The sequence below is a fragment of the Oratosquilla oratoria genome, chromosome 11, assembly GCF_046742065.1.
Source record: "Oratosquilla oratoria isolate Oo_2021 chromosome 11, ASM4674206v1, whole genome shotgun sequence".
Lineage (NCBI taxonomy): Eukaryota > Metazoa > Arthropoda > Malacostraca > Stomatopoda > Squillidae > Oratosquilla > Oratosquilla oratoria.
This window is the reverse complement of record NC_134787.1, coordinates 64385710-64397104: the sequence shown is the minus strand read 5'-3', so window position 1 is coordinate 64397104 and position 11395 is coordinate 64385710. Positions and strand designations below refer to the sequence as shown.

Here is an 11395-nt window from a genome sequence, read left to right as displayed (position 1 = left end):
ATCCCCTCCCTTCTTACTCGGCTGCACGGATTGAGCCGTCACTTCAATGAGAAATGAAGGCTTCGCCTGTGGGAGGAGGGAGGGACCCTAAATCTGTGCAGGTTTCTTAAGCCGATAAAAACAATTTAAGCGGCACTAGCCGCGACAAAGAAGTATTATCGGCTGAGAAGAAACCTGCACAGCGAAGCTAAGCATGAGACGAGGATAGGTGGGAGGAGAAGGTGAAGCCCAAATTGTAGTCGAGGACAGGGCTCAAGCCGTTATTACGTGTGTCTCGTATGGGAGACTATTCATCTTATCATTCAGTAGAGGGGAGACAAAAAGCATCAAGTACTTATATCGATATCAATATCAATATATATATATATTCATTTGTTTATTTTTTATAAAAATAATATTGTACAATTTACATAGTGCATAAATTCTATGTAGAATATTGTATCTTGCTCAGCGGTTCCTGGGCCTTCCCCTACCCCTCGGTCGCCCTTTGCCCCCCTTCTTTTGCGAAGAGAGGGGTGGAGCCGTTCCCATGGCGACACATGGGACAGGGGTGATCGAGTGGTAGAGATACCGTGTCTTGAAGGAAGTTGCTGATGCCCAGCCCCCGAGGTCCTGCACCCGTTCCACAGAGTGGGTGCGGAGAAATGCCAGCGATGCCGCGAGGCCTCTGATGTTGTGGGCGTGGGGGGCATGGCCCGGGTCGGCCTTCTCTATAATGCGGCAAAGTAGACGCGCCAGGGACCTCGGGGTTAGGGGGTTCCGAGATTTCGAATTGTAGAAGAGATGATCCTCGGACACCCCTTCCGTGCGTTCCACGTAGTCTTTAAACGCACGGACCGGGCACAGCGGGTGTGGGTTTCCTTCCTCCAGGAAGGATGGTATTCTGATAGGGCCAATCATGTCGTCCGCCTGCTCATTCTTGGCTAGGAATGTAGGTGATGGAGCGAGAGTTAGGGCAGAGCAGTCCTCCTCCAGGTTGGAGAAGGACTGGTGGCGGGTGATCGCCGCCAGCTGTGACGCCCTATAACCCGTAGCCAGGGCGAGCAGAAAGATGGCACGTTGAAAGAAGTGTTCCCCCTCCATGATGGTCCCTTCGAACGTCAGGTACTGCAGAACACGATGCAAGGACCAGGCTAGGACCGGCTGACGTCTCGGCTCTCTCGAGGCGCGGATCCCCTTCATTAGAAGGTTTCGCTCCCTTTGTGGCACTCTGATGTTCATGCCGAAGCAGAGTGGATCAGAGAGGGCTGCGGAGTGAGCCGAGATCGTCGCCGGTGCCCTGTTGGTGGTGTCAGCTAGCCAAGACAGGAAGTCCAGAACTGTGCTAGCGGAGATGGTCACTATCGCGTGTCTCCGAAGGTTGGGAGGGTTGTTGGATCTGGATGACGGTCGGGACCGTAGCGAAGACGCGGTCTGTCGCTTCCTGGTCGAACAGACCACGGGAAAGGGGAGCTGCTCTCACCACGCCCCGGCGAGCTATCTCCGGGGCCGACCGCGTTGCAGACTGACGAGCTGCCAAACGAGCCGCGGTGAAGGCCCTCGCTGCTGGGGGTAGGGCTGATGACGCCATGTTGGCTGTACCCTCTGCCACGGTAGAGAGTGCCGCCAGGGTGTGTCTGCATACAGAAAACACGCGAATCAAATTAGTAGGGCGAGAAGGATCCCGATCCCCGGAGGGTGTAATAAAGTCACATCGCTCAATTGTAGAACGTATAACATATGCGAGGCCGAGGTCGTTTCCGAACGACCTCGTCCTCGGGCGCTAGTCAAGAGGCTCCGTCCTGGGTGAAGACGCTACCTGAGCGTCTCTCGCCAGGACAGGTCTGGACCCTCTGTATAGATTGAAATATCCCACTCACCTCAATTCTTCCCGCGGGAAGTCCTCAAAGCTCGTGGCGAGCGTCGTCAGCCAGTTCCTCATCATCGCGATTGCCGTGACGGTCGAGATGGTAGAGGCAAGGTCTTGTCTGGTCGAGGCCTCCGTCGTCAGCAACTTAGCCTCCGGTTCACTAAGTTGATGGGGGAGGGCGGGGTCCCTGCCCGAGTGCCATAAGCAATCGCGCAGGCCCTCCGGCGCGAAGGGTGGTGGCAGGACGACGGGGAATGATGAAGGGATATGCCGTCGAGGAGGAACCGTCTTGGGTTGGTCTTGGGCCCGCTCGAAGAGAGCAGGGATGTCTAAGGCCTTCTCCCCTTTCTCCTGCGGGAACCAGGCGTTTGGGGAGAGTGCTACCGCCGGCGAGTCCCCCGACCTGTCGACAAACATATGCCCATCAGGGTTTAAACGAGGGTTCTCCAGGAGAGCACCTAATGCTTCCAGAGTGTTAGAGGTGGAAATCCTGGAGGGCGTGGAGGCCGGGGCGGAGAGGGGTCGAATCTTATATAGAACCTTAGCCCCCTCCTCGTCGTTGGCCCACTTTAGGATAACGTCATCTCTCCTCCTCCAGCCCTCCGGTAGCGAGTAGTCGGGAGACCAGGCCACTAGCTTGTGGCCTTCTCCAAACGAGTACTCCCAGGACCGGGGAAGGTCACACCATGAGAAGGGGCGGAACTCAAAAGAGTCCGTCATGGTAGGAGGATAAGGTAAAGAAGAACTGTAGTGGTCCTCCACCCCGTCCAACCCGACGGACGTCTGATTGGGGGGTTCCTCCTGAGAGGGGCCTTCTAGTCCTATACCTGTCGCCGGCACGGAGGGGCGGAGGGAAGGACCAGGAGGGAGAGTGGGAGGGGGGGCTAGAGCCGTAGGTTCAATAGGAGGTTGCTCTGGAGAGGGGTGCGTTATGATTTGCGCGGCCTGAAAGGCCGGATAATGTGATAGGGCCGATTCAAGGACGGGGCCTATCAGGGACGGAAGGAGGGCAGCCACTTGGGCAGCCAGAGTTCCCTCTCCCCTCGTTTCGTCCTCCGGCTCCCTGCCCTTGTGGGATTTACGGCGAGGAAAAGGAGAGCGAGGAAGGGAGGGTGAGTTGGGGGGAGAGGCTGTGGAGGGTGGGGACAAGCTGAGCGTCCTGGACCTCGGTGAGGCAGACCTCTTTTTCGAGCGAGATTTCCTGCCGGGTTCACGCGAGTGAACTAGGGAGGAAGACGAGTTCGTGGGGGTGCTTGACAAAGCAAGCCGTAAGGGTTTTAAGGACCCTTGATGGTCGGATGTATGGGGCTGCCGAGAGGCCTGAGGACGCTCGGGGACACCATACTCCGCAACATCAGACTCGTCCCCTTGTACTCCGAGAGGCCCAGGTTGTGCACCAACGGAAGTCTCGGAGACATAGGGAGACGGATGGCGAGGGCGAACGAGGCCCAATTCCACGCCTAACGCCGGATCCGCCCACACTAGGGGGGGGGGGTCGTCAGCGGATATCAATTTCCGAGCTCTGCGCCATGCCTCCCGAAGGAGTTCGAGGGCAGCTAGCTTGGAACGGGTTTTGGGAGGAGCAGCACGAATCTCCTCAACCCGCGCTTTGCACACAACGCCAGCTTGTGAGAAACAAGGGGTATGGCGGGAGCAGAGGTCGTGGGGGTGCTTGACAAAGCAAGCCGTAAGGGTTTTAAGGACCCTTGATGGTCGGATGTATGGGGCTGCCGAGAGGCCTGAGGACGCTCGGGGACACCATACTCCGCAACATCAGACTCGTCCCCTTGTACTCCGAGAGGCCCAGGTTGTGCACCAACGGAAGTCTCGGAGACATAGGGAGACGGATGGCGAGGGCGAACGAGGCCCAATTCCACGCCTAACGCCGGATCCGCCCACACTAGGGGGGGGGGGTCGTCAGCGGATTTCAATTTCCGAGCTCTGCGCCATGCCTCCCGAAGGAGTTCGAGGGCAGCTAGCTTGGAACGGGTTTTGGGAGGAGCAGCACGAATCTCCTCAACCCGCGCTTTGCACACAACGCCAGCTTGTGAGAAACAAGGGGTATGGCGGGAGCAGAGGTCGTGGTGGCCGTCTGACGAGATCCTGGCTGTGCAGCCGGATTCCACACACAAGCGTTTGGTCTGAAAATAGAATAATGGTAATCATAGACGGGGTGTCCCAAAGGTGTCTGGACACAACACCGAAGGGGAAAAACTGCAGGAGAACAGGTAGGTCTCCCTACGAGAACACGAGCACGAGCAGGAACCAGACTTACCTGCATGAAAAGAAGGTGGGTTGTTGAGTGACCGACTCGTCTGGTTCCGCGATGCTAAGTGACGGCTCAATCCGTGCAGCCGAGTAAGAAGGGAGGGGATAGGGAGGGGGAGGTGGGGTTGTAGACGCTTGCGCCACCTGCACAGAGCCGGGAATTTTAAATTTCCGATGATTTATGCGGAATGTCCAACCACACACTCCCTTCCGGAAGTGGCCATTTGGCCAGGAGTGTGGTAGGGGATTACCGCTATAGCTTCGCTGTGCAGGTTTCTTCTCAGCCGATAATATGTCTTTGGAAACGGCAAAACCTCAGTGGGCAATTTGCTCACAGCTCTTTTTGTGGCCTCTAATGCACCTTCCATAGAAACGTTAGTAGATAAGGCTTTTATATCGCAGTTAACCAGTTTCTTGTCATGAAGTTCTTTATGATGTGGATGAGGTCAGAGGAGTTATTAAGGTGAGCATCGCTGGTCTCATAAATGCGATGAAAGGATTTCGCCAAACATTTTGTTAATTTGTGGTGTGTTTCCAATACCTGAGGTGATAGGTCTCATGGGAACCCTTGCCTTATGCGCTTTAGGGAGGCCATACATCATGGGTGGTCTACGTGCCTCCTCTAATAATCCTAACAAATTCTTACCTTTGGCATATTTCCGTAAGATTCTTCTAGCTTCTGTCTTGAACTTTTCAGCTTCAGTACCTTCACTGCAATTTAACCTTTTTCATAAGTTGTTTCATCATTCAGGAGGTGTAGCATTTTTGTTTCCAAATAATCACTTTTATTTCATATCTATCCACAGTGGCCATAGTAATAAGTGTTCGAACACATCTCCACTAACTCTCCAGCTATCCACATCCTTATATACTTATATATATATATATATATATATATATATATATATATATATATATATATACATACATATATGTATATATACTTATATATATGTATGTATATGTATATATATATATATATAAATATATACATATATGTATATATACTTATATATATGTATGTATATGTATATATATATATATATATATATATATATATATATATATATATATATATATATATATATATATATATTACAAAGGATTACAATGGCGGAGCATGCCGACAGGATACCTTTTGATCCATATCTAGGTCGGATGCGAAAAAAAATCATATTAATAATAAAATAATAAATAAAAACTATGATAATGTAAATAACAAATAAAATACATAAATAAATGCATAGGTATACAGTAGTTGAATAATAAACAAACAGGTAAATAGTGAATAATAATAAATTGACATATAACTAATAATAAATGAAAATCAGACAGACAAATGATAACAAAACAAAAACAAATAATATAAGATAAATTATAATCATTACAGCATCTTAGGTATTTATCTAAATGATTCTTAAAGCTTCGAACTGAACTACATTGCACTACCTGTGCAGGAAGTTTATTCCATTCATAAACTACACGGTTGGCAAAGTTGTTTCTACCTACTTCCAAATTGAATCTATTTCCGGAGAGTTTGAGACCATTGTTTCTTGTCCGATTCTCATTCAATGTAAAAATTTGGTCACTTTTGATGTTGTCAATTCCCTTTAGAATTTTAAAGACCTGTATCAAGTCACCTCTGAGTCTACGCTTTTTTAGGGAAAACAGATTCATATGTTTTAGTCGATTTTCGTATGATTTATTTTTGATATTTGGAATCAGTTTTGTGACTCGCCGTTGTACTTTTTCCAGTCTGTCAATGTCTTTAATGAGATTCGGTGACCATACGGAAACAGCATATTCCAAATGTGGACGAACTAACGATTTATATAGCTTGTTAATGAGTGATGGACTTTTGAAATCAAAAGATCGCGCAATCAGTCCTAGAATCTTATTTGCTTTCTCAGAGGCTGAAATACACTGCTTGGATGATTTGAGGTCGTTACTGATAATTACGCCGAGATCTTTTTCACTATCCACTTTTGTTAACGAATTTCCAAATAATTTGTTATCGTACTTACTGTTATTTTTACCTATGTGCATTACCTTGCATTTACTTGTATTAAATTTCATTAGCCACTTTTCAGACCATTGCTGTAATTTATCTAAATCTTCTTGAATATCTAATTGGTTTGAGTGATCATTTGCCACTCCGCACAGTTTTGTATCATCAGCAAATTTGGAAACAGTAGATTTTAGTCCATGGTCTATATCATTTATATATACTATGAATAGAAGTGGCCCAAGAACGGAACCCTGAGGAACTCCACTTGCAACACTTTTCCATCCAGAAGTTTTTCCATTTAAAACAACTCTCTGTTTTCGACCATTCAACCAATTACTAGTCCAACCTAATAGGCTACCACTTATTCCATGCAAAGCTAATTTAGTAAGTAGTCTTTCGTGTGGGACGGTATCAAAAGCTTTTGCAAAGTCTAGATATACTTAATCTATATTGTTTCTTTTGTCATAATTCGAGATAACTGTGTTGTAGAATTCGAGTAAGTTAGTCACGCAAGAACGTTTCCGTCTGAAACCATGCTGGCTATCATTTATCAAACGGTTACTTTCTAAATGATGTTCGATAGCATCTCTGATGATAGTTTCCATTATTTTTCCTACGATTGAAGTCAAACTTATAGGCCTATAGTTATTTGGTTTCTTTTTGTCACCTTTTTTAATATGGGAGTAACGTTAGCTAGCTTCCATTCTCTTGGGACATCTTCGGATATGATGGATTTCTTGAAAATAATTTCTAATGGAACAACAATCTCATTTTTCATTTCCTTTAAGATTCTTGGATGCCAACCGTCAGGCCCTGGTGTATTATTAACTTTGAGTTTGTCTATACACCTTTTAATTTTTTCTTTTGTTATATTTACCGTAGTAAGTTTACCCTAGACTTTTCACAGGTTTCAGTTTGGAATTCACTTTGAGGTGTTTCGTTTACGAATACCGAACTAAAATAATTGTTTAAGATATTACACATTCCTTCATTTGAATATTCAAGTTGACCGTCAGCAGATAATAGTGGACCAATGTGATTCCTAACAACCTTTTCATCTCTAATGTAACTATAGAATTCTTTGGAATTCTCTTTGGATTTGTTAGCCATGTTTATTTCGTATTGTCGTTTTTTTTATTGTCTTCTTTAAATCTCTCTGTATTGATACATAACTTTGATAGTCGTTAGATGCAACCGAGCACTTATATTTCTTATAAGCCTGTCTCTTTTTAGCAATACTTTTTTCAGTTTCTTTGTCGAGCCACTTTAGGCGAGCCTGATTTGGGGGACGTCTGTCCTTAAAAGGAATGTAAGTTTGAATCATCTTAGTGAGCGTATTTTGAAATATTTCCCACATCTGATCTACAGGTCTTTCGTTTAATTTTGCCTCCCAATCTGTAAGCTGAAGCTCCTGACGTAGTCCTATGAACTGAGCTTTACTGTATATATATGTATATATATATATATACAGTATATATATATATATATATATATATATGTATGTATATATATATCATATATATATATATATATATATATATAGAGAGAGAGAGAGAGAGAGAGAGAGAGAGAGAGAGAGAGAGAGAGAGAGAGAGAGAGAGAGAGAGAGAGAGAGAGAAAGAGAGAGAATAAATGACAAATGATAGTTTAGGTGGTGGAAGTAAAATGAAGATATTTTCGGAATAGACTTCATTCTTTCGTTACGACCAACTTGGTCTTCTTCAAGTTGGTCGTAACGTTAGAGTGAAATATATTCCGAAAACATCTTCGTTTTATTTCCACCATCCAAATTCACACACACACACACACACACCCTTTCACCGAATGGACGGCGAGAACTGGTGTTCCAAAGAAAAAGGAAAAAGTACGTGGATCTCAACATCCAGAGAAGTGTCTTTTGTATTTATAGGGAGGGGGAGTGCTCGTGGAATAGTGGGGAAGTGATAGGGAAGGAGAAGGGAAGGGATATTGAGGGAAATGGAAGGAAATGAGGAAGGGGAGGACTTGGTCCAAGAGTCAAGGCGGATTGTAAACAAACGCCGAACGGATGACTTGGATCTCGATGATGGGACTAACAAAATTGTAAAGTTCAGTTACATAGATAAAAGCAGTTCAATGGAAGGTGAGGATAATAATTTTCAAGGATTTAATGAGGGGGCGGCGGATACTAACCTCCCCCGACTGGCAAAACTGGAGGAAAAACTTGAACAAATGACTGAGCATTGGGAGATTAGGTTTGGCAAGATGTCAAAAATTGCCGAGAAGTTTGAAAAATTGGAAGAACTAGAGAAGGCGAACAAAAACTTAACTGATGAAATAGAAGAACTAAAAAGACAATTAAGAGAAGTAAAAGTGGAGAATGAAGAATTAAAAAGGAACAATAGAGACAATAAAGAAACAATAGCAAAAGAGGCAGAGGGGTGGAGGAAGATACAAGAAAATAGTAAAGTTGCATTCTCTGATATAATTAAACAGCAAATGAAAGAACAAACTGAAGACTCAGTTATCAAAGTGATGAGACAGAAGGAGAATATTGTAAGAGACTTAGCAGACAAAAAGAAATGTATAATTATATTAGGAATGGAAGAGAAACATAACCCAGATAGAACCACAAGAATCAAAGAGGAAAATGAAAAGGTAAAAAACTTACTAGAATTAGTTCAGGAAGATGAGCCAGAAATAATGAAACAAATCGAAGAGAAATTCAGACTCGGGAAATATAGTACAGACAAGACCAGACCAATTAAAATTAAATTCAGGTCACAAACGACGGCAGAGAATATCTTGTCCAAAACAGGGAAAGTAACAACAAGTGAACAATATAAAAAGGTATGGATAAAAAGGGAAATGAATAAAGAGGAAAGAGAGGAGGAAATAAGGAAAAGACATGAAGCTAAGAAAAAAAAAACGAGACCAGAACGGAGACAGAAAAACAAGAATTCTACTGGAGAGTAGTGAATATGAAATTGAAGCAATGGAAAATAACAGAGAGAAACACAAAAGAAACAGAGAATACAATGGAAATAACAGAAAGTTAAAAGTATCCTACACAAATATAGATGGATTAATAACAGGACTGAATGAACTGAACAAATATCTGAAAGAAAAAGATCCGGACATAATGGGAATTGTTGAAACAAAATTTAAAGGTCCACTACCACCCAACAGCATAGGACACAATGTATATAATTATTGGATTAGAAACAGAGAGAAAAAACAAGGGGGTGGAGTTATGTTCCTGACTAAGAAGGATATAAGCGTGAAGAGTGTCACATATGGGAACAATAGAGTAGAGATGATCATGATAGAAGTAGAAGATAGAGATAAGAAGAGCAGAAAGTTTGTAATAAACTACGTGCCCCCAAAAACAGCCTCGTGGGAAGAGAATGAACATAAAAGCATGTTAGAAGACACAAGAATAACACTAAACAAGATAATGGAAGATGGAGGAAGAATAGTTATGATGGGCGACTATAATTGCAAAGAAATATGCTGGGAAGAGATGACAGTAAAGGGTGGAGAAGACTCATGGGGAAGTGTTCTACTTGAGATGATTACTGACCACACAATGACACAATGGATCCAAGAGAACACTAGGTATAGAAATGAAGAAGAACCATCGAGACTAGACCTAATAATCACATCAGAACCTGAAATAGTGGAAAAGATAGAATACCAGGCACCAATAAGCAAAAGTGACCACATATTGATAGAACTAGAACTAAATGAGAAAAAATACATGAAAAGAAATGAACAATATAGAAAAGGAAGATTGATGTATGAAAAAGCAAATTTTGATAAAATAAGAGAATTCTTCCAACAAGAAAACTGGGAAAGAATACACAAAGAAGATACAACAGTAGAAGAGAAATGGAATTTTTTGACAAAAATCTATAAAAAAGGAGTAGAAAAGTATGTCCCAAGACAAAAACAAGAAAAAGAATATGTAAAGTGCTGGTACAATAAAAGTTGTAGGGAGATAAAAGACAAAAGAGACAAAGCCTGGGCCAAATTGAAGAAAAACAGAAGACCAGAAAAATGGAAAATATATACTTGTTATAGAAATGAATATGTACAAGCGTGCAAAGAGGAAAAGAGAAAATATGAAAAAGATGTCATAGAAAAGTGTAAAGATCAACCAAAACTATTCTACAGATTTGTAAACAACAAACTGAAAAACAAACAAGACTTGGAGAAATTAAGACAAGGAGTTGAATACACAGAGGAAATTGAAATGGCGGAAATTATGAACAAACATTTTAAATCTGTGTTTACAAGGGAGAACATACAACCTGAAGAGATTGAATGGAAAGAGAAAGTCCCCCCTATGAAAGAAATAGAAGTAACAAAGAATGAAATATTGAACCACTTGAGTAATCTTGATGTCAGAAAATCACATGGACCAGATGAAATAGCAAACTGGATTCTGAAAGAGTGCAGGAATGAACTGGCAGACATAATACATAGCATAATAAACAGTTCCTTGAAAGAAGGTAAAGTTCCAGAAGATTGGAAAAAAGCAAATATAGTACCTATATATAAAGGAGGAAATAAAGAAGACTCTAACAACTATAGGCCAGTCTCTCTAACAAGTACAATAGCAAAAATTTGTGAAAGAATTGTCAAAAATAGATGGGTAAAATATTTAGAAAAAAAAAAACAACGTACTAAATCCAAGACAATTTGGATTCAGACAAGGACGATCATGCGTCACCAATTTAATATGTTTCTATTCAAGGCTAATAGATATAATACAAGAAAGAGATGGATGGGCTGATTGTGCATTTCTAGACCTAAAAAAAGCTTTTGACAAAGTACCACATAAGAAGTTGCTTAAGAAATTAGAAACTGAAGGAGGAATACAGGGCAAACTGCTAAATTGGATGGAAGACTTTTTGCAAGAAAGAAAAATGAGAGTAGTGATAAGAGACCAACACTCAAAATGGGATGAAGTAATAAACGGTGTTCCACAAGGAACAGTTCTGGCCCCAATAATGTTTGCTATATATATTAATGATATGGATGAAGGAATTGAAAGCTATATGAGCTTCTTTGCAGATGATGCAAAACTATTGAAAAAAGTGAACACGGAAGAAGATTGTGAATCACTACAGAGAGATCTAAATAAAGTACAGGAATGGAGTAGGAAGTGGGAGATGGAGTTCAATACAAAGAAGTGTAGTATAATGGAATTTGGAAAAAGTAAAAACAGAATAACAGGATCATATAAATTGGGAGAAGGAATAAAAAAAGTAGAAAATGAAAAAGAC

At 42.7% G+C, this 11395-nt stretch overlaps 1 protein-coding gene across 1 annotated transcript; it reads right to left on the bottom strand.

Moving 5' to 3' along the window:
- Positions 1–1075: 1075 nt before the first annotated feature.
- On the bottom strand, positions 1076–4979 carry LOC143030072 (uncharacterized). Its single transcript, XM_076193275.1, has 5 exons — positions 4963–4979; positions 4715–4828; positions 4125–4178; positions 1860–2252; positions 1076–1616 (listed from the first exon to the last, which is right to left on the bottom strand). The coding sequence occupies exons 1-5, from the start codon at positions 4977–4979 to the stop codon at positions 1325–1327; spliced, it is 870 nt and encodes a 289-aa protein (XP_076049390.1). The 3' UTR covers positions 1076–1324.
- Between the last annotated feature and the right edge of the window lie 6416 nt (positions 4980–11395).

Bases quoted from the DNA above. Each gene is read 5' to 3' on its own strand.
- LOC143030072 (XM_076193275.1), bottom strand. The intron at 4,179-4,714 runs GTATGGCCTCCC...GCCGTCACTTAG, and splicing joins GCACGTAGACCACCCATGAT to CATCGCGGAACCAGACGAGT. The intron at 1,617-1,859 runs GTGAGTGGGATA...TTCTGTATGCAG, and splicing joins TTCCCGCGGGAAGAATTGAG to ACACACCCTGGCGGCACTCT.